Source organism: Balaenoptera physalus (assembly GCF_965194825.1).
Source record: "Balaenoptera physalus genome assembly, chromosome: 7".
In the NCBI taxonomy this organism is placed as follows: Eukaryota; Metazoa; Chordata; class Mammalia; order Artiodactyla; family Balaenopteridae; genus Balaenoptera; species Balaenoptera physalus.
The window spans coordinates 101,216,544-101,241,244 of NC_138886.1; the positions used below are offsets into that span (position 1 = coordinate 101,216,544).

Genomic DNA, 24,701 nt, shown 5'->3' on the forward strand with positions numbered 1-24,701 from the left:
CATTTGTATATTTTGTAAATGTTACCAAGATAGACTTGACATATAATAAACTGCACGTTTTTAAAGTGAACAATTAGGTAAGTTTTGATCTATGTATACACCTGTGAAACCATCACCACATTGTAGGTAATGAACATGTCCATCACCCCCAAAAGTTTCCTTGTACAGCTTTGTAACCCCTACCCCCCATCCTTAGCACTCTTCCCTCCTCCCCCACTGATCTGCTTCCTGTCACTCTAGATTAATTTGCATTTTCTAACATTTTATAGAAATGAAATATACAATATGTGGTCTTTTTGTCTGGCTTTTTCTCAGCATAACAATTTTGTGATGCATTCATGTTGCCACATGGATGAACACTTCATTTCTATGTATTGTTGAGTAATATTTCATTGTATGGATATGTCACAACATATCTGTTCACCCATTAATGGGCATTCGGGTTGTTTCAAGTTTGGGACTATTTTAAATGAAGCTGCTATGAATGTTCATGTATGTCTTTATGGACATATGCTTTCTCTGGTAGAAATACCTAGGAGGAGAATGACTAGATCATGTATTAGGTGTGTGTTTAGCTTTTCATGAAACTGCCAAACTCTTTTTAACAGTGGTTATATGATTTACAAAGCAATATATGAGAGATCTAGGTCCTCCACATCCTCCCAATACTTGAAATAATCTTTTTTAATTTTAGTCTTTCTTATGATGTGAAGTGGTACCTCATGGTTATTTTATTTGAATTTACCTAATAATTAATGGTGTTGAGCATGTAAGTATCTGTTATGTGCTTATTTGACATATGTATCTTCTCTATTGAAGTATCTTTTCAAATCCCTTGCACATTTTTTTTAAATTGGGCTATTTTCTTATTATTGGGGTGGCCAAAAATTGCCTTTGGTTTTTAAATAAAAATAAAAGACACATTTTTCATTTTCACCAAGAACTTTATTGTACAATGTATTCACCCTTTTTTTCCACTACCTTCTGCCATTTTTCAGGCAACTCCATAATTCCATCTTCCCAAAACTTTTTATCTTTTTGAGCAAAGAACTGTTCCAGATGCCTTTTACAGTCTTCCAGGGAATTGAACTTTTTTCCATTAAGAGAATTTTGTAAAGACCGAAATAAATGGAAATCCGAAGGTGCAATGTGTGAAGAATACGGAGGATGAATCAGAACTTCCCAGCCAAGCTGTAACAGTTTTTGCCTGGTCATCAAAGAAGCAGGCAGCCTTGCGTTATCCTGATGGAAGATTATGCATTTTCTGTTGACTAATTCTGGACGCTTTTCGTTGAGTGCTGCTTTCAGTTGGTCAAATTGGGAGCAGCACTTGGAATTAATCCTTTGGTTTTCCGAAGGAGCTCATAATAGAGGACTCCCTTCCAATCCCACCATATACACTTTGGTGTGGTTTGGTGGTGGTTCATTTCTCTTGCCCCACGATCTCTTCCATTCCACATTGTTGTACAGTATCCACTTGTCATTGCCCATCACAATTTGTTGCAAAAATGGAACTTTTTCATGACGTTTAAGTAGAGAATCGCACACGGAAATATGGTCAAGAAGGTTTTTTTCACTTAACTTATGTGGAACCCAAACATCAAAGTCATTAACATAACCAAGCTGGTGCAAATGATTTTCAACACTTGATTTGGATATTTTGAGTATGTCGGCTATCTCCCACATAATCATAACGTTGATTGTTCTCAACTAATGTCTCGATTTAATCGCTATCAACTTCAACTGGTCTACCCGACCGTGGAGCATCAGCCAGCAAGAAATCTCCAGCACGAAACTTCGCAAACCACTTTTGACGTGTTTGATCAGTCACAGAACCATCTCCATACACTGCACGAATCTTTTTTTGCATTTCAGTTGTGTTTTTACCTTTCTTGAAATAATAAAGCATAATGGGCCGAAAATGTTGCTTTTTTCCTTCCATCTTCAATATTAAAAAGGCTACACAAAAATCCACCAATTTTGATAAGTTTTTTTTTAATGCATGCTGATATGACAGCTGTCACATACAATCTAACAAAACTGTTTCGAATGAAGTCAAAGACAACTTAGTGCTACTAGAGCCATCTTAGAGAAAAAAACAAATGAACCTTTTGGCCAACCCAATATTAAGTTTTAAGAATTTTTATATATTCTAGATATAAGTCCTTTGCCAGATATTTGATTTGCCCCCAGTCTGCAGCTCTTATTACTTCTCTTGACAATGTATTTCAAGGAGCAGAAGTTTTAAATTTTGATGAAGTCCAATTTATCAATTTTTAAATTTTACCTGTTGTGCTTTATGCTGTATCTAAGAACTATTTGCCTTATCCAAGATCAGAAATGTTTTCTCCCATGTTTACTTCTAGGTGCTTTATAGTTTTAGGTTTTACATTTAGTTCTATGGTCTATTTTGAGTTAAATTTTGTATATTGTAAAAAGTATAAATCAAAGTTGATTTTTTTACACATAGATATCTAAAATTCCAATTTCATTTGTTGCTAGATTTTGCAACTTGTTGAAAATATTGTATATATTAAAGTAACAGAAAATGCAGAAATATAGTTACAAATGTTTTATATATGAAAGTATATTTTATGTGCATGTTAAAAATATATATGTAAATATATTTTATATGTATATTAGAAATATTATATATATTTGTATATATATTTCTAGGTTTGTTTCTTTTTTCAAAGCTGTTTTGGCTCTTCTAACTCTTTTGCATTTTCCTATGACTTTTAGAATCGGCTTGTCAATTTCTACAAAAAGAATTAAGAAGCCTACTGGGATTTTGATTAAGATTGTGTTAAAACTATAGACCAATTTTGAGAACAATCACATTTTTAAAATATTGAGTTCTGCAATGCATGAACACAGTCTCTCTCTCTATTTATTTCGACCTTTGTTAATTTCTTTCATCAATATTTTATAGTTTTCAGTGTACAAGTCTTGCACATCTTTTGTCAGATTTATTTCTAAGTATTTTTTTTAATATTTATTTATTTTATTTATTTTCCTTATTTATTTATTTTTTAATTATTTTTGGCTGCGCCAGGTCTTAGTTGCAGCACATGGGATCGTCCTTGAGGCATGTGGGGTCTTTTTGTTACAGCACATGGTCTCTTTGTTGTGGTGCTTGGGCTTCTCTAGTTGTGGTGTGTGGGCTTCTCCTAGTTGTGGTGCAAGGGCTCCAGAGCACATGGGCTCTGTAGTTTGCAGCACACAGGCTCTCTCATTGAGGTGCACAAGCTCAATAGTTGGGGCTCGCAGGCTTAGTTGCCCCAGGGCATGTGGGATCTTAGTTCCCCAACCAGAGATGGAACCCGTGTCCCCTGCATTGGAAAGCGGATTCTTTACCACTGGACCACCAGGGAAGTCCCTATGTTTTGATGCTATGGCAAATGGCATTACTTATTTAATTTTGATTTCTGATTATTTGTTGCGAGTATAAAGAAACGCAATTTATTTTATATATTGATCAAGCAACCTGCAAACTTGCTGAATTCATTTATTAGTTCTAATAGCTTCTTTGTAGATTACATTGAATTTTCTCCATAGATATTCATTTTGTCTATGAATAATTTTGCTTCCTTCTTTCCAACACGGATGTATTTTATTTCTATTTCTTCCCTGGCCTGGATTTCCAATACAATGTTAAATAAGTGTGGTGAGATCAAACATCTTTGTCTTGTTCCTGATCTTAGGGAGAAAGCATTGAGTCTTTTGCCACTAATTATGATGTCAGCTGTGGGATTTTCATAGATGCCCTTTATCAGGATGAAGAAGCTCCCTTCTAAGTGTTCATCAAGAATATATGATTTTGTCAAATGTGTTTACTGTATCTATTGACATGATCTTTTTCATTTTTTGATATGGTAAAATACATTGATTTTTTAATATAAACCAGCTTTCCTGAGATACACTACACTTGCTCAAGATGCAATATAATTTTTACATAATATTGGATTCGATTTGCTAACATTTTGTAGTTTTCCTCACATGCATGTGCTGATCAGTAATCTGCTGAATCCTCAAGCTAGATCCTCTGTAGGTCCATGCAGAGCTAGTGCATGCTCTCAATCTCTCCCTCCCTCCCTCTCTCCCTCTCTCTCTCTCTCTCTCTCTCTCTCACTCTCTCCTCTCTAGCTCTGTACTTTGTCCTGTGAACTCTGGCTACTGGGTCTCTCTGGACTCTCAGCTTCATCTCTTCAGTTCAGGGAGTTCACCTGGGTCTGCCTGGGATTCCAATTTCTGTGTTATATACTGGAAACTCTCACAAGGCAGTAACCTGGGGCAAGTATAGAGCTCACCTCATTTACTTCCCTTCATTGTCTGATATCCAGAACCTTAAATCAGTTCTTTTGTTATTTCATGGGGAAGGTTAAATATAAATATGGCCCCTGTTACTCCGTCTTGGTTGAAAGTAGAAGTCTGTTTGATTCAGCTCACTTGATAATTTTTGGCTTCTCCAACACTTAAAACAAACTCATTTCTTTCCCCCAATGCTACCATTCTCCATTATACCCCTACAGCTGTCAATGTGACCCTCAGTTTTTCAGTCTTGATGACTTAAAACCTCAGTACCATCTGGTATTGCAACTCTTTTCTTCATCTTCCTTTTTCTGCCACTCACCATGTCCCACGAGGTCACTTTAGTAATATTTCCTGCACCTGTCTCTTGTTTTGTAATTCCTGCAGCCACCGCTTTAATGCAGACACTCATTTGATCTGAAGGATGGACAATTGTAAGCTGGACTCCTTGGCTCCAGCACCACTTTAATTTTCCCTGTCCCCAAAATGAAACACACACACACACACACACACACACAAACACACACACTCCCAAACCAACTTATTAAAAATCTACATCAAGAGTAACTTTCTAAAGTCACCTTCAAGATTATCTAGTTTCCTGTATCAGTTATTCAAGGTAATACCAAATTTCTGACAAAGATGACATTAGCTGAGGTGAAGAATACAAAACAAAGTTTGTGAGTAAGGAATCAAAATAAGACAGGATGAATGTAGAGACCCACAGAATCTGTGATAAGGAGAAAGTTCAGGCTGAGCAAGCACACAGCCATCACAGTGCAGGTTACACCTGGAAAAGAAGTATAAGGGAATACTATGAATAAATGTCTCACTACCTGGAGCCACAGAAAGTGAAGGGACCACCCAGGGAGTGTGCAGAGAAGGAAGAAAAGAAGGCCAAGGACAGATGCTCAGAGACACTAAGAGAAAAGTGTAGAGGAGCCAAAAAGATGCAGAAGAATCAGGGGGAGCAGAGAGCATATTGCCTTTCCCCGAAGGATACACTTTCTATAAGTTCACCGATTCAATATTCTTTATTAAACACTTAAAGAGTGTCTGGAGTGACATTTGCAACAATGGCAGAGTAAGGATCTCTGAAGATTCTCTCCTTCATAAAAGAAATGCGAAAACTAGCAAAATTCATCAGAAACAACTTTTTTAGAACTCTATAAATTAACCAAGGTTTGTGGCAATCTGAGGAGGATTTATTTAAAATAAAAAAGTAAAAAAAAGCCGAATCTTGGTAAGAAGTATGAGCTTTGTGGTAGCTTAACTCGCCCTAGTCTCATGCTCCATTTCCAGCTCCTCAGTAGCCTTGAAAAATGGCAGCCTGCATTTACAGTGCATCCTAGAAGCCACTGGACACCTGAGGGACCTGGAAAGAGGAGGAGGAAGGAGAAAGGAGCTGGAGTATTAGGCTTGATTCAGAGGTCTCCCAGGGAAAAGTCTATTCCCCAAGGGGAACTTATAAAAAACTATTTCATGCAAGCATTTTAACTGCATAGCTGCCTATGCAGTGCTTAACAGCTGGACAAAATAATAGATTAACCAAAACTCTTAAAAGGAAAAGTTAGAAAATGAGATATCCATAGGGGTTTTGAAAAGGTCTGACATATTGCTAAGAATCTAGAGCATCATGCACATGCATAGAACTGTGAACATGCCTAGGGTCATGCATATGCTCAGGAAAGACCAGAGAAGGACATAAGTTCTCACCTCTGGCTGACATTGGATGCATAGATAAATGTTTTTCATCAAATTTTGGAGGTTTTCTGCCATTATCTCTTCCAATATTCTTGAGGCTTTGCACAAGTATAACGTGTTGTCAACTGCCTGGCTGAGTGTTGAAGAAGTGACCCCACTTGCACACAGAGCTCTTCAACAAAGTGTGGGAGATTCACTGGTTCCAGATGTTTAAAGAAATCTCTGCAAAATCATTAGCTAACTACTAAGCTAACAAAGTAGAGACGTCAAATAACTACACATGACTAAGAATAAAGACTTTATAGATTAGCTTGAAAAATTCACTGAACAAACAAACAACAACTACAACAAACAACAATAACAAATCCTGGAGAAGAAGTAGAATTTGATAACTAGAGCTGACAATCGTATTATTTGAAATGTCCAGTTTAAAAAAATATATACTGTATGACTTGCAAGGAAGCATAAAAGTATGACCAATACACAGGAAAAAAGCAATCAATAGAAACTATCTCCGAGGAAACCCAGATGTTGGATTTACCAGACAAAGATTTAAATCAGCTATTTTAAATATGTTTGAAGACCTAAAGGAAATCATGCCTAAAGAACTAAATGAAAGTATGAGAATGATGTCTCACCAAGTAGGAAATATAAATAAGGATATAGAAAATACAAAAAAGAACCAAACAGAAATTCAGAGGTTGATGAGTACAATAACTGAAACGAAGAATTCACCAGAAGGGGTCAACAACAGAACTGAGCAGGCAGAAAGCAGAATCACTGAACTTGAAGACAGGTCAATTAACATTATCCAGTCTGAAGAAAAGAAAGAAAAAAGAATGAAGAAAAATTAATAAAACCTCAGAGTTCCTTGGGACACCATGAAGAATACTAAAATATATATAATGGGAGTCCCAGAAGGAGAGGAGAAAGAAAAGGGGTCAGAAAGGATAACTGAATGAAAATCTCAAATCAATATATAACCTAACTTTCCATCTTGAGAAACTAGGAAAAGAAGAGCAAACTAAACTCAGAACAAGCAGAAGGAAGGAAATAATAAAGTTTAGAGTGGAAATTAATAAAACAGAGACTAGAAAAATAAGAGAAAATCAAGAAAACCAAAAGTTGGTTTTTTGAAAAGATCAACAAAAATTGATAAACTTTTAGCTAAACTGACCATGAAAAAATGAAAGAAACCTCAAATTACTAAAGTCAGAAGTAAAGTGGGAACATTACTTCTGACCTTTCAGAAAATAAAAGGGAATACTATGAACAAGTGTATGCTCCCAAAATTAGATAATCTAAAGAAAATGGAAACATTCCTAGAAAAACACAAGGTACTAAAGCTGACTCAAGAAGATGTAGAAAATCTCAATAGACTTATAACAAGTAAAGAGATTGAACTAGCAATCAAAAAATATCCCATAAAGGAACCCCCAGGACCAGATGACCACACTAGTGAATTCTACCAAACATATTTAATACCAATCCTTCACAAACTCTTTCAAAAATAAAAGAGAAGAGAGTACTTTCCAACTTAATCTGAGGTCAGTATTATCCTAATACCAAAACCAGGCAAAAATATCACAAGGCAACAAAACTATAGACCAATATCCTGTGTTAATATAGATGCAAATATCTTCAAAAATTCTATTGAACCCAATCCAACATATTATTAAAAAGATTAGATACCATGACCAAGTGGGATTTATCCCAGGAATGTATGATTGGTTCTATATACAAGTAAAAATTAATGTAATACATCATGAGAATTAAGGGGAAAACAATCATGTGATCTTCTCAATAGACACAAAAAAAGCATTTGTCAAAATCCAACACCCCTTACAGATAAAAACACTCAACAAACCAGGAGGAGAAGGCTGTTTTCTCAACCTGATAAAGGGCATCAGCCATGAAAAATAATGAAGTATTGATACATGCTACATGGGTGAGTCTTGAAACATTATGCTTAGTGAAAGAAGCCAGTTACAAAACTCCACATGTTGTATGATTCCATTTATATAAAATTCAGAATAGGCAAATCCATAGAGATAGAAACAGATTAATGGTTGCTGGGGCTGGGGGCAGGGGTGAATGTAGAGTGACTGCTAACTAATAAAGGTTTCTTTTTGGTGTGATGAAAATGTTCTAAAATTAGATTGTAGTGATGGTTTTACAACCTTGTGAATATACTAAAAACCACTGGGTTGCCCATTTTTAAATGGTGAATTTTATAATATATGAATTATATCTCAATATAAAGAGCATCTGGTTTTAAGGTTGTATTTCCTTTTCTGCTACACACACACATACACACACACACACATAAGAATATAAACTTCTGACTAAAAAAATAAATAAAAAAACTATTACAAATATTACACAATTATAATCCATACCCAAGAGGTAATGATGCAAACTTCAGGCAGAAATCTTCTATTTTAAAGTTCACATGGCAATGGAGAAAATTAGAAACTTAACATAAGTTAAATGACAACACTATTTTTAAAAATTTCAGAAACCATTTTTATTCCCAGATTTTTTTGATAAAAAATACTCTCCCTTTTGAAGCTTACCTCATGTCGATCACTTGACTAACTACAACATTGGGTTTTGAGTCTTCTTCATCCATATCATACAGGAAGAGTTTGAAGTCACACACTACAGCCAATGCCCTCTGCCATCGTTTTTTCATCCCTGCTTTCTTTGGAATCTTTAGTTTTTATTTTTCAAAAAACAAATAAAAGCAATCCAAGCTGAAACATCAAATACTACCCAATTATTACATATAAAATTAAAATAATAAAAATGAAAAAAATATGTGTTACAAATCTACCACTTGTTAAAGATTGGAACAGAACTATATAACATAATTCCTTTGAGGACTAAACAATTCTTAGGTTGTGAAAATAAGATCGATACCATTTCCATTAACACTAGTCACAGCGTTGCCTCTACCTAAGATTAAATTCAATTTTGGTAGCCTCAAATTCAACTCAGATTTTAAATATTTCTGAAGAAGATTCTTTCACTTTTAGTTTCATAATTTATTATTACTGACCGGAAGTCAAATTTACACCATTAGAAGGGATTTTAGCATTCGTTCATTGCAAAGTAAGGTCTAAACAGAAAACTTTGGGAAATTTGAAAATATCCTATCGGGGACACTTAAACTTTATTCTGAAATCATATTCTTCAGATGATTTTCAATTGCATATAATTAATATCATATAACATATCATAAATATTTCTGAAAAATATTGTGCACACATTGTGAAAAGTGATTAATAAACTCTTTAAGACTTCATCTGAAACAAAAATATTGACACTTACCCAGACATGGCCTTCATAGGCTGTTCCCATGCCTTTCTGTGAGTCTAGACAGAAGGCACCTTTCTTCTGATGAAAAGGCACGGGACAAGTTTTTGGAGCTTTTTCTACACAGGTTGTGTGACATGAGAACCCACATGCTTTTTGAGGGAAATAAAGAGATATGATTGTAGGGGATATGATGGTTTGACTCCCTCAACCCCCATTGCAATTCTGTCTACTACTGTAGATGTGAAATGCTAAAAACTACATTTCCCAGACTCCCTTGGAACTAAGTTTTGGACCTGATGTAAGCTCCACTAATAAGATAACTCTCTGTAAGACTTTGAGTTGAGTCAAGATGGGAGAGATGCCTGATGTAGCACATCCATTTTACTGGCTTGGATCTTGACAGAGGGAGTGTGAGGTCACAGCTGCAGTGGTGGTTTCTGAATTTGATGGAAACTCTGTTAACTCTGCAGCAACAGGGTCTTTCTTGACTCTGGCAGAAGTTGCAGGTTCTGAGGGCTGCAGCAGTGGTGGCAGCTTCCAGAGTCACCATCTTCTTGCGACAAAGGTGGAGCTGTCCCAGGCTCAGCAGAGACTGAGTAATGCTGGCAGCAGGAGATGCTCCTGGGAGCTCAGCTCAGAGCCTGCCTCTGCTGCCCTAGGAGAATTGTATGGGCACATAATTCCCCATTTAAAATCCTATTTTCTTTAATATGCTAGGACACATTTATGGTTAAGGCATCTCTGACTGTCACAATGCTGAGGGCAGGAAAGTTGTCCTGCTCAGCGCTGTGTGTCCCTGAGTGGACACTCGACAGGACTGGCTGGGGAAACCAATGAGTACAGAGTCTGTTCCCTAGGATGACGTATGAGGTGCCTGTGTAGCACTGTGATCCACTGTTTGATATTTCCAAAAAATACATTTCTTTCTTTCAACGATATCTACTGTAATAAATTCATTGAGTAAAATAAAAGGATTACAACTCAAGGATAGTATTCCAATTCCATTTTCCTGTCACATAAGCTGGTGGATGTCATCCTCATACTCTACTAATGCTACAGAGAACAAAATTTCATTAAACACATTTTCCTAATAAGTGTGGCCCTGCCTGCATGGACAGGCTACACAGCATGCCTCCCTGGGGTGCTGTTCACACAGGCTATGAGGGCATGAGGCTCTTTGGAGCTGCACAATGCAGAGGTCCCCCCCAAATGCTCCCAAAGATCACCCGTTCATATGAAACAGATTCAGAGGAATTTTTAGTAAAGTAATCAGTTCACCATCATGCTTCTACAATTCAAAGAGAACGAAATTTCTTCTTACCAACTAAATGCAGTGGACTGAGTGTTTGTGTTCCTTCAAAATTGACATGTTGAAATCCTAATCCCCAGGTGAGGGTATTTGGAGGTGGAGACTTTGGGAAGTCATGGGGGTGGAGCCCTCATGAATGGGATTAATGCACTTAAAAAAGAGACCCCACAGAGTTCCCTGGCCCCTTCCACCACATGAGGACACAGCAAGAAGTCAGCAGTCTGCAACCTGGAAGAGTGTCCTCACCAGAACTGGACCATACTGGTGCCCTGATCTCAGACTTCCAGCCAGTGAGGAATATATGACTGTGTTTAGAAGCCACCCAGTCTCTGTGCTTTGTTATGGCAGCTGACTAAACCACCGAGTTGACTAAAACACTTAGGTACAAGTATTATGGCTCTGACTCCATGTGTCCCTTCCTCGGGTCTTACCTTCACAGGTGCAGCCTTGTCTTATCAAGCCCACCATCAGAGATGTGCACTGGTGACACTTGGTGGGAACGGTAAAGGACGTGAGGAAAAACCTGTGGGTCTTATGCTACAAAATGAAGAGACCAAACATACATCGATGGTTAAATAACTATGAAAAGGTGATTCTGGTGATTCCTTCAACCCACCCTGCCCAAAATATCATTATATATGCCAAGAAAAGCAGCTCCCCCTTTTCTTACCAGCATTTAAGATTCTTGCCCTTAATTACTTCATAGTTGGAAAATACTGATTAAAGGATCCAAAAATTACCAAGAAGAGAAGGGAGGAGGAGGAGAAGAAGAAGGAGAATTATTTAAGTGGTGATCAAATGTTCATTACTACTATTTGGAACCAAATAAATAAAGCCTGGCCTTTATTTGAGCTAATATATCCTGAACATTAAAAAATTCTAGATTGATAAATTCTTCAAATGATTCCTTAACTAGGAATGGAGTCAGAATTGCCTATGTATACATATTTTTACTGGGGAGGGGTAGCAAAAATAATATGTTTTTTTTACCTTCTTTGAAAAAAAAGAATAATTTTAAATTTTTTCTCTATAGAAAATTATGTTTCATTTTCTATTATCAATAAAAAAATAATGTGCTCCGGGAATTGGAACACTCCGATTAAGCAAGCCACATTACACTTTCTAGGTGTAGAAACCCCAACAAATAAAACTGCAGATGTCTTCACAAAATTATCAACAATTTGACAATCCACTATGGATTTTCCATTTCTGTATCATGCCTCTTTGACTTGAAATTACTGTTATCGTAAATTAGCAATATCTAAATTACAATAAAATCCAGTTTCTCCAAATACTAGTTGGGAAATTTTCTCACCTTCATTGTCTCTGTTTCCTGATTTGTGACATGGACAGATTGCAGTCCCTGCCATGGGCCCTGAGTGTGTACAGGGGCTACCTGCTTTTTCTCAGATCTTCAATTTATTCCCCTCTTTTCAGCACCACATGTCACCTCTGCCTCCTAAAGGACTTGGTGTCCCTAATCCCTGAATCCTTCTAGGTTTCCAAAGTATTAATTGTCTTGTGACTTTTTGGTAAGTCATTTCTAAGCACCTGACATTCATATTTCTCAGCTCTCCTAACCCCTCACTCAGGTTCTTCCATCTTTCAAAATTATGTTGACTTATTTGTCTACTCTCTCTCTTTAGTCTGTTTAACAAGTTTCATTAGAAAGCAAAAGTGTAGGCATTTTTGAATCTACTATGTTTAACCAGAAGTCTCCAAGAAAAAAGGAAGAAAAGAAAGAAGGGAGGAAAGGAGAAAGGGAGGGAGGGAAGGGGAGAGGGAGGGAGGGAGGGGTTAGAGACCAAAAAGAACTTATTCTCATTTTTCAAGGACCTGCTAAGTTTATAACTAAATCAAGTACCTGAGTTGGAAAGAGGATTCTATTATGATATTCCTTTCTCTTTATCGTTGGTGTGTGAACTGGAAGGTGAGCAGAATCTGTGATCTGAATCAAAGAGACAATAATAAATATAGGCAAGTTACCTATGTCACCAAAATTATAAGAATTAAATTATTTCTCAAGTAAGACAAAAGAATAATACTTGTTAGACAAAAACACAATAAAACTAAAATTCTCACAAAGCTGAAAATATATTTTAAGTAATTTAAATCTATGCTTTCAATTTCTACAAACAAAATATATGTATATTTCATATACTTTATATCAATTTGGCTATTTTTAAATGTGTGTCATAGCATGTGCATGTAGACTACATTAAAAGGAGAATATTAATCATAAACGTATTTAAAGATACTTTCATTAAGTAGATATACGATCAGAATCTTCAAAAGATTTCTTGAACTACTTGTCTTATAAATGTAGAAGGGATTTATGGCTGTAAATATGTAGAAATACATTAAAATCAATTATAGAGGGTTCAGCAAGATTTTGTGAATACTAATAATCTAAAAATGGGTGCAGGTAACTTAGATTACATTTCTTAAATTAGACTTCAAAAGCATATGAAATTTGGCTGTCTATATGATATAAAATTTTTCTTTCCGAGGAAATAGTAGAAAATACGTTTTGAAATGGAAAGAATTGGATGCTTACAGATGTTACTGGGGAATAAGGTTTGATTGTAAGTGAAGATGCTGCACAGCTGAGCAGAGCATATAAGTATATAGACTTGAATAATGACAAATACAATGGAGAAAAAATACAAGAAATTGATAGTAAATGCAGGAGATTCAGAACATTTGCCAAATTTTCAAAGTAATGAAGAAAAAAATGTCTCTTTACTCTGCATCCCAATAAATAGACTTTTTCATATGGATTCATAGAATGAATATAATAAAGAATCCCTCCTATGAGGCAATTTATTGATGCCTTAGCTCCAATTTAATTTTATTTTATTTAAAAAGAGACTATCTTCAGTCCGAAGGGGGGGAAAATTATCATATCAGTTGATGCAGAAAAAGTATTTGACAAAATTCAACACCCATTCATGATAACTCTCAACACGCTAGGAATAGAAGAGACTTCCTTAACCTGATGAAGGGCATTTACAAGAAATTAAGGCAAGCACTACCACTAATGATGAAAAACCAAATGCTTTCCCCTAAGAATGGAAACAAGGTAAAGATGTTCACTACCACTTTTCCTATTCAGGCAGAATAAGAAATAATAAGCAGTACCATACTGTCTTGATTACTGTAGCTTTTCAGTATAGTCTAAAGTCAAGGAGCCTGATTCCTCCAGCTCCGTTTTCCTTTCTCAAGATTGCTTTAGCTATTCAGGGTCTTCTGTGTTTCCATACAAATTGTGAAATTTTTTGTTCTAGTTCTGTGAAAAATGCCATTGGTAGCTTGATAGGGATTGCACTGAATCTGTAGATTGCTTTGGGTAGTATTGTCATTTTCACAGTATTGATTTTTCCAATCCAAGAGCATGGTATATCTCTCCATCTGTTTGTATCATCTTTAATTTCTTTCATCAGTGTCTTATAGTTTTCTGCATACAGGCCTTTTGTCTCCTTAGGTAGGTTTATTCCTAGGTATTTTATTCTTTTTGTTGCAATGGTAAATGGGAGTGTTTTGTTAATTTCTCTTTCATATTTTTCATCATTAGTGTATCGGAATGCAAGAGATTTCTGTGCATTAATTTTATATCCTGCTACTTTACCAAATTCATTGATTAGCTCTAGTAGTTTTCTGGTAGCATCTTTAGGATTCTCTATGTATAGTATCATGTCATCTGCAAACAGGGACAGCTTTACGTCTTCTTTTCTGATTTGGATTCCTTTTATTTCTTTTTCTTCTCTGATTGCTGTGGCTAAAACTATGCAAAGCTATGTTGAATAATAGTGGTGAGACTGGACAACCTTGTCTTTTTCCTGATCTTAGTGCAAATGGTTTCAGGTTTTCACCATTGAGAATGATGTTGGCTGTGAGTATGTCATATATGGCCTTTATTATGTTGAGGTAAGTTCCCTCTATGCCTACTTTCTGGAGAGTTTTTATCATAAATGGGTATTGAATTTTGTCAAAAGCTTTTTCTGCATCTATTGAGATGATCATATGGTTTTTCTGCTTCAATTTGTTAATATGGTTTATCACATTGATTGATTTGTGTATATTGAAGAATCCTTGCATTCCTGGGATAAACCCCACTTGATCATGGTGTATGATCTTTTTAATGTGCTGTTGGATTCTGTTTGCTAGTATTTTGTTGAGGATTTTTGCATCTATGTTCATCAGTGATATTGACCTGTAGTTTTCTTTCTTTGTGACATCTTTGTCTGGTTTTGGTATCGAGTGATGGTGGCCTCATAGAATGAGTTTGGGAGTGTTCCTCCCTCTGCTGTATTTTGGAAGAGTTTGAGAAGGATACATGTTATCTCTTCTCGAAATGTTTGATAGAATTTGCCTGTGAAGCCATCTGGTCCTGTGACGCCATCTAGGGGTGGGATAGGGAGGGTGAGAGGGAGGGAGCTGCAAGAGGGAAGAGATATGGGGATATATGTATATGTATAGCTGATTCACTTTGTTATACAGCAGCAACTAACATAACAGTGTAAAGCAATTATACTCCAATAAAGATGTTAAAAAAAAAGAAAAAGAAATAATAGGCATACAGATCAGAAAGCAAGAAATCAAACTATCTTATTTGCAGATGACATGATTAATTATCTGAATAGAAAATGCCTAGTAATGTCAAAGAAAAAGAAAATCTTGAACTGTTAAATGAATTTGACAAAGTCATGACACAAAATTAACACAAAAGTTAATCATATTTCTACATAAGAGCAATAAATAACTGGAAATAGACTTTTTTACTGAGACTTAATTTTTTTAGAACACTTTAGGGTTCATAACAAAATTGAGGGGAGAGTACAGATATTTCCCATACAGCCCCTGCCCCACACAAGGATAAACTCTCCCTTTATCAAAATCCCCCAGCATAGTGGTACATTTGTTACACTTGATGAACCTACACACACACATCGTAATCACACGAAGTCCATAGTTTACATTAGGGTTTACTCTTGGCCTTGTACATTCTATGGGTTTGGACAGATGTATAATGACATGTGTTTATCATTATGGCACCATACAGAATAGTTTCACTCTCATAAAAATCTTCTCTACTCTGCCTGTTCATCACCTCAACCCCAACCCCTGGAAACTACATGATCTTTTTACAGCATGTAGTTTTGCCTTTTCTAAAATGTCATATAGTTGGAATCATACAGTATGTAGCCCTTTCAGATTGGCTACTATCACTTGGTAAGATGCACTTTAGATTCCTATGTCTTTTCATGGCTCCATAACTCATTTATTTTTATCACTAAATAATATTCTATTGTCTTGACGTATCACAGTTTATTTATCCAGTCACCTACTGAAGGACATCTTGGTTGCTTCCAAGTTTGGGCAATTATAAATAAAGTGGCTATATACATCCACGTACAAGATTTTGTGTAGAGGTAAGTTTTCACTTCATTCGGGTAAATACCAAGGTGCTAAACTGCAGGATTGTTTGTTTTCTTATTGTAGAGTTTTAAGAGTTCTTTGTATGTTTTGGATAATAGTTCTTTATCAGATTTGTCTTTTGCAAATATTTTCTCCCTGTCTGTGGCTAGTCTTCTTAGTCTCTTGACATTGTCTTTTGCAGAGCAGAGGTTTTTAATTTTAATAAAGTCCAGCTTATCAATAATTTAGTGGATCATGCTTTTGGTTTTATATTTAAGAACTCATTACCAATCTCAAGGTCAATGAGATTTTCTCCTATGTTGTAGTTTTGCATTTTATATTTATGTTTATGATCAATTTCAAATTAATTTTTATAAAGAATGTAAGGTCTGTGTCTAGGTTTATATTTTTGCATGTGGATGTCTAGTTGTTCCAGCACCATTTGTTGAAGAGACTCTCTTTGGTCCACTGTATGCTTCTGGGCTCTTTATTATATTCCATTGATCTACTTGTCCATTCTTTTGCTTTAAAAGGGATTGAAATTCTGACACATGCTATAACATAGATGAAATGTGAAGATATTAAGTGAAATTAGCCAGACAAAAAGGGGCAAATATTGTATGATTCTACTTATATAAAATATACAGAATAGGCAAATTCATAGAGACACAAAGTACTTCAGAGTTTACCATGGACTGAAGGGAAGGGAAATGACAAGTTATTGTTTAATGAGGATAAAACTTACTTCTGTGCAGGGAGATGGAAAAGTTTGAGAAATAAATACTGTAATGGTGATGTTTGCAGAACATTGTGAACGTAATTTATGCCACTGAACTCTACACTTAAAATGAATAAATAGAAAATTTTATGTTATGTATATTTTACAACAAAACAAATAAGTAACTAACTAAAAATAGCTCGTATGTGACAGAAGTGACATTACAAATTATTAGGGAAATGATAGACTAGTCAGTGAATGGTACTTGGACAACTAACTTTCATGGTATCAGGGTGGCAAAAGTTAGATTCCTACTTCATAGCAAACAAAGATATAATTTCCTGGTGATTTAAGGACCTAAATGCAAAAAAGCAAAACTTTAAATCTTTTCAAACCTTTGGGGACAGAGGGATACTATAGAAATGGATTTCTTAGAAAACAATTAAAAAGCTCAAGCAATAAAAGGAAAGACTGATAAATTTTAGTAATTAGAATTAAAAATCTCTGCATGACAAAATGAAAGCAATAATAAGACACCACTTCATCAGAACTACAAAATTTCAAATGTCTAGTAGCAGCAACGGTTGACATGGGTATAACAAAATGAGAACTCTTACATGCTGCTAAGTGAGAGTGGAAACTGGTTTTTAAAAACTCTATTGCCCAGCAAGGTGAGAAGAGCATGCACATGGAGGGTAATTTAAGGTGGGGACGCAGAGCCCATGTAGTGTGAGAAGTGATGGGTTAGCTGCAGAGACGGCAGATTGGTCACAGAGAATAGAGTCACTCAAATAAAAAGCATATTGAGAATAATAAAAGGCAAGTTTTTCACTATCATCACAGAAAGGAGCTACAAATATGGAAAGAGAGAAAACCAGAATGAACCCTATAACGTTGGATTGAAATTAGAGGTATGAACATGTGTATGAACTCATAGTTTTTATAGGTAAGTAAGTAGACAGCTAGGTAGGTAGAGATGATAGATGGACAAATAGATGATAAATAGATACATATAGAGAGACTGATATATAATATATTTTTCTCCATCTCTATCCAATAAAAAGTTCTGGAATACTGATACCCCAATAGCAATAAACACACCTAACACCCAGATATTGACTTCTAAATACCATTTTCCACTAAAAGCAATCAGAGTGCCTTGGAGAAATGGCTAAATCTAGGGCTGGGAAAATACAGATGAGCTGTACAGCTATTTGAACGCCAGAATAAATTAAGACTATAATGGATTATAAGCCATGGATAAAATTAAAAATACTATGTGTCCATACAAATAAATTGCAAGTTTGGTGAGAAATGGGGTAAGTACCTCTCTACAAAGTACTTATTAATTACAAAGGAGAAAAAGTAATTTCAACATGGAGAGGCCTGGAAAAATCTCACCTTAGTGCAGAGGTCAAAGTAAACATCATCAATAATGGAATAATGGAATAATGGAATAAATCAAAATCATATACCACCTGATAGGATACAATGAGAAGACCCCAGTATCACTTCTGTGATATTCTTAACAAAGATGCATAATCTGAATCAAGTCGTGAGGAAACACTTGTATAAAAAGAGAGACATTCTCTTCTACACCAGCCTGTGACTTTCAAGAGTATCAAGGTACTGAAGTAAAAGAAAGACTAAGAAACTCTTCTATATGGAAAGAGACTAATGAGAGATGACAACCAAAAGCAAAGTACAATTTTGAACTGTATTCTTTTGCTATAATGGACACATGGGGACAGTTGGTGACACCTGAAGTGGTCTGAGGATTAGATGATAGTAATGCATCAATGTTAGTGAGATGGTTGTATTATATATGTATAGGAAGTAGGAGAATATTCTTATTGATCAGAGTACAAGATAAAGAACTCAAGGTGATGGAAAATCAAATGACAACTTTCAAATAGTCTAGGAAAAATAAATTTATACTCTACTTGAAATATTTCTGTAAAATTTGTGATTGTTTCAAAAAAATTAAGCCATCAGTTGGCAAAATTTTACATTGAAAATATGCATTTCACCACCCAACAACTAACAAATTCTCCCATATGTATATAGGCAAGTGGGTCCCAACAGGCTCATTATAATAGAGAAATTGTAATAAGGAAAAAAAGTCATCAACCGATCAAAAGGAGCATGGTTATGTGAATCCAAGTATATTTATACACTGGAATACTACACAGAAGTTAAAATTAATGAGATGTTTTGACATGAATAAATAGTGTGAAAATAATAAGTTGTAAAACAATAGGGATAATATTTGTGTGTTTTAAGCAGACCAAGAAATCCTGTGAACTTGAAGGATACATGCTTATGATATAAAATATAAGAATGTGAAGGGAAGAATGCACACCATTTCAGAATATTCAATCACCTCCCAGGAAAAAGAAGAATGAAGTTAGATGGGCTCAACTGTTCACTATCAAATTAATTTTCTTTTTATCTGAATCAAAAATGGCAAACTGTTTTGCTAAATTTGTGGGTAGTAGGTATATGGGCTTGTGATAGATTATTCCTTGTACCTTCTTCCATGATGGAAATATTTTATTATTAAAAATTTAAAACAATAAAATAAAAGTGTTATCAAAATTTTAGAGGCTCTGAGCAGAATTTGAAAACAAGGTCTGGCCTGGCTATAAACCACACTGAAATTTTCCAAAGCAGACCACATGTCTCCAGAAGAACTCTCCATCTAGCCTCCAGGATTCCAAAATGTGCAGCAAAGAACCCTGCCCAGATTATTCAGGGTGAATGAGATGCAGAGAAAGAAGGGAATAGCATTTTTGAAGAGGGAGAAAATGAGCTGGGAGACACCAAACCCTTTCACTTGAGGAAACATTTTCTTTTGCAGAGAGTCAAGCTCTCTGATTAACATGAAGGGCAAATAGTTGTTTTATGTCCCATTATATAGGAGATATGAAATTATCTTTAATTTTAAGTGCAGTCGCAAATGTATTTCTTTGTTTTGTTTTTGTTTGTTTGTGGTTTCTTGCATGATGGATGGCCTCTGAGGGCTATTTGTATTTTTTGTTTGTTTTTTTTTTTTGATTTTATATTATAGTTGATTTACAATGTTGTGTTAGTTCCAGGTGTACAGCAAAGTGATTCATTTATACATATAAACATATCCATTCTTTTTCAGATTCTTTTCCATATAGGTTATTACAGAATACTGAGTAGAGGTCCTTGTACTATAAAGGAGGTCCTTGTTGATTATCTATTTTATATACACTAGTGTGTATTTGTTAATCCCAAACTTCTAGTTTATCCCTCCCCCCCATGTTTCCCCTTTGGCAACCATAAGTTTGTTTTCGAAGTCTGTGAGTCTGTTTAGCAAATGTATTTTTATGCCTTACATAATACCAGACTTGATGTTATGATATGATTGTGTAAAATATTCCTGTTATAGCATGACTCTGTAATGTTAATTAAAACAATGCAAATAACAAGAAAATTTTCCCTGCCAGACCATGTCCCCTCATGCTTTGTACCACAAGTTTTACTGACCATTTCATCATTCACCTAACTGTGCTCTCTGCTCTTTTAAATCCTCGCTTCATAGTAGACCCCATCATTAAGTTCTCTGTTCAAGTGCAGCTAGAATTTTTTCTTTTCTCACTGATTTTCAGGAGCAGTTTTCTCATTTGAATTTCAAATCTTCCTGTGTTATCAGTTAAACTTAATATTCTCTATAGACTCTTCCTAAGCAATGCATCTGATTAGGAGAGAAACAGCAATGTTTCTGAATGGGATTCAGTCTCCCTTTGTTTGTTACAAGTGAAAAGTTCTGAAGCAAAGCTACCCCAGAGAGGCACCTTCACTGGGTCTGCTTCGTCTCCACTGTATGAGGATGGAGATGTGGATCTGGAACTGATGTAAAACTTGATATTTAGATTCTGTTCAAATATGTTCTCAATTGGATCAGCCTAGAAAAACAAGTTAGGGAAAACAAAAATTTAAGAGATCACTGTGAAGAATTCAGGACTCTTAATGGAAGTCATGAACATTACAATGCTTCCTAATAATGGGTAACAAAATTATTATTTTAGTATATTTGTTAGAAATATGTCAACCTACAAAACCATAGCCATAATGCTTCAATAGTGGACACAGCTGTTCCCACCTGCACCTTCTCTTTAGCTGGTGCTGTTTCACATCCATCATTCCATCCCATGTGGAGGTACCATGACATCAAAAAAAAAAAAAAAAAAAAAAATTGAGCAGGTAGATTTCATCCACAGTGGGTAATAGAGAAATGAACTAGAAACTAAAGATAAGAATTCTATCCCTGAGGGTACCTAGTAAAAAGATTCAGAACATATCACCCCAAAATATGCCACTTTGACATATTAATTATTTGAATTAAAATACTTGAGAAACAGCCATGCAAGGACACTGTGACCCTCCTTTGTCCTCCTGAAGGCAAGATGTAGACCTCCCCTGTGAAAGGCACCCTCCCTGTACCAGGAGGAGGGAAGACATTCTTATCACCAGACACAGCGAATTTAAGGCCATGAAGGCTGCATAAACAAACCTTGTTAAACAACCCATATCTTCCTTGTTACTTCACCATTCATTACCCATAACCCAAACCACTTTGTCTATCAATTCTTCACAAATTTACTGTTTCTTTGACTAAAAAAGTGTAAAAGCTTCTTACTCTGGTCACTTCAGGTCTTCTTTCTCTTGGGAAGGCTCCCATGTACATGTAAAAATTCAATAAAATGTGTATGCTTTTCTCCTGTTAATCTGTCTTATGTCAATTTAAGTCTTAGGCCCAGCCAAAGACCCAAAGAAGGTAGACAAGAATTTTTCCTCCCCCATACCAGATTAGGCATTAAATGAAAGTAAAAGAAACTAATCATTGTGATTAATAATTGTGACTAATGGTGCAAATGCAAACCCCTGCTTATTTCACAGTGTAGGAATACTGGCACTCAGGGGTCGCCATCTTTTATGTTTAGAAATTTTTAAACTTTACTTTGGAAGATCATATTGTTACCAAGCCGGCTCGCCACATGACAGGCCAATAAATTGGGAGACAAGGTGCTGAGGCAAGGAATAAGGACTTTATTCGGAAAGCCATCGGACTGAGAAAATGGCAGACTAGTGTACCCAAAAAACCCATCTTATGGGGTCTGGTTGCCAGTTTCTTTTATAGAACAGAGAGGGGGAGGAGGGGAGGAAGTAAAGTGAAAAGGCCATTTATCTTGCAAAATATCTCCTGCTCACTTGGCCCGCATTGGGGAGGGGATGTGTTAATTTCTTCTTTTCTGTAGCAATTCACAGGTGGGCAGGGTCAGAATGTCTCCCTGTGAGGTGAACAAAGGCCTTTTAGTTTAACAGTCAGGAAGAGGGGCAGGGTTCCCTGTGGCAGGCCAGTGATTGTAACAATAACAAAAACAATGAAAAGCAAACGTTAAAGTAAAAGAAACAGAATCATGGAGTCAGAATTTGCTCTTCCCTGTTACACTATAGTGCATAATTTAGTGAGGAGGCTATAGGGCAGCCCTCCTGGAGTTGCATACACTCCATATGGTACTTCATATGGTTCTAGAGAATAAAAATAGTGTTTTGCTATTTTCTTTACACATAATATGTAATATACATGAGATGGCTGTGGTGGTGATAGCAGTTGTAACTGGGATTTAGGGGTGGGGGGAGCTGGTAGAGATTATAGAAAGGCTAACACAGCCCTGAGCACACCTTAGTCGTAGACTCTTAGAAAGTCCTATGGGTTTGTATGAGCACGTTTTTTGGCTAACAGAATAAACTCTCTTTAGACAATAAGGCCAAATAATAAGGAACAGAAATAATAGATGATGTGCAAAGCAAAAACCTTTGGTTAGTAAATTACTTCTTAAGCTTGCTTTCATTTCAAGGTGGCATCAGACATGTGGCTTAAATCCCCAAATGCCCAGTTTATTTTCTCAGTATCTTCCATTGTTAATTCATGTGACCACTGTTATGAAATACAGTGTACTACTATTCATATAATTAATTCATGATTAATTTTTTTTTTTTTTTTTTGGTGTGGCGAATTTAAAAGTCTGCTTTTGGATTGATTCCTGGTACAATTTTCTATGTGGCTAATACTTTAGAGATCAACAAGTCTCCCAACAAAATACTTGAGCCTAACACTGAAGGCTGGAACTTTAAAACCAGCGAGATTTGCCTGTTGCTAATAGACGTGTTTCCTGGTAGGGCCATGAGCCTCACTGGGACAGAGTCCTCATCCACCGTGCGTGTGCAACTCTCAGCACAATGCCTGGCACAACTGAAACTCAAGTCTTCCCACCTCCATTAGCTGCCTTCTCCATATGCCACCCTCCAACCCTCAGATCACAGCCACATCCTTCACAATCACTACCCTCTACTTCACCAGCTGGTCTGTTTATATCCTCTCTCTCTCTCCTTTTTTTTTTTGCAAACTAGGTTTTCAGTATGAGGTGTAGCAACTAAATGGAAAAAGGGCATAACTCAAATATATAATGCTAATTAAGTATTATGATGCAAACAACCAGGGACATACCGCCTACGGCAAAAGAAGCCCCTCTTGTGTCCCAGTCAACTGCCTTCCTTCCCCAAAGGAAACTACCTTTGATCATCTCTTTGCATTTGCTTAGAATTTTAGCACATTACATCTGCATCCCTAAACACTACTGTAGTGCAAGTGCCTGACATTAAACTTTGGATTGTAGTGTAAGTGCATGATATTAAACTTTGGATTGCTGAGGCATCCATTACAAAAGACATCCATCGTGAATAAACATCTTGCCTGCCTATGACTCAGCTACCAGCATAACAACCATATAAGGAGTTGTCACCCCCAGCCATGAAGTTTCCTTTCAGAAAGCCCTCAGCAACCCAGATAACTGACCACTTGAGCCACCCGTTTATCCCTTCCCATGCCCTGAATCCTGCTCTTAAGCTTTAAATTAGACAATAGTGAAACCCTGAAACCCGAGACACCCTACCCTCCATCCTAACAAAAGCAGAGCCCTGGGTCCACTTTCTCTCCCATTCTCTCTACCTGCCACCTCGTTGTGTGGCCACTGGGTAGGCCATGTACCCTCCAGGACCTGTGAGTGATCAATCCTGTTCCTCAAAGTTCCCTGATAGTGTTTACTGAAGCACATCCTGCTATCATAATAAGAACCACAAGGCTTGGTCCAGCCACAACAATGGCCCCTGTGGTGGTGGAGAGGAATGTCTGTGGGACTCACTACAAGTACTATGGCCCAGGTGAGTGCCCCGGGCATTCCTAGCCAAGAGCATCACTACCAATAGGATGAGACTAACACAAAAACCATAGTTTAATTTTGCTCATAGTGTGTTCATTTTTGTGCCTGGCTTTTTTCACTCAACATTATGCTGAGAGATTCATTCATGGTGTTGTATGCAGCTATAATTTATTCATTTTTATTACTATAGTGTATTCCATTATATTAACATAACATAATTTCTTTATTCATTCTACACTTTGATGAACACTTGTGTTTTAGCTGTTACAAACATTCTTCTACGTATCTCCTTGCATAAAATGTGCAAGCATTCCTGTAGGATGTATTTCTAGAAATGAAATTATAGTATATGCATGTTCATATTGCTTCAAATACTCACCAGCACTTGCTTTTATAGTCATTTTATTTTAATTATTTTAACTAGTGGCATCTCATTAGGTTTAGAACTTTTAATACGTTTATTGTCTATTTGGATTTCCTCTTTTATGAGTAGCCTGTTAAATTTCTTGCCACTTTCCCACTGGGTTGACTGTCTTTTTTGTATTGATTTACAGGGCTCCTCACATGTTCTGGATATGAGCCTTTGTTAGTTGTATGTGTTACAAGTATCTATCTCCACTCTAAGGCTTGTGTTTTAATGGTCTTTTTCCCACTGTTCTACACTACT

At 36.1% G+C, this 24,701-nt stretch overlaps 1 protein-coding gene across 1 annotated transcript in view; it reads right to left on the minus strand.

The window, feature by feature from the left end:
* Window positions 1–6,812: 6,812 nt before the first annotated feature.
* LOC309664319 (serine/threonine-protein kinase MRCK alpha-like) overlaps window positions 6,813–24,701 on the minus strand; it is a gene marked incomplete at its 3' end in the record, with an annotated part of 28,725 nt that continues 10,836 nt past the window's right edge. Inside the window, exons 2-6 of the mRNA XM_082469499.1 lie at window positions 12,510–12,593; window positions 11,077–11,182; window positions 9,349–9,485; window positions 8,592–8,728; window positions 6,813–6,831 (exon numbers count right to left, since the gene is read on the minus strand). Coding sequence (XP_082325625.1) covers window positions 6,813–6,831; window positions 8,592–8,728; window positions 9,349–9,485; window positions 11,077–11,182; window positions 12,510–12,593 — 483 coding nt within the window. The remainder of the gene's footprint in view (window positions 6,832–8,591; window positions 8,729–9,348; window positions 9,486–11,076; window positions 11,183–12,509; window positions 12,594–24,701) is intronic.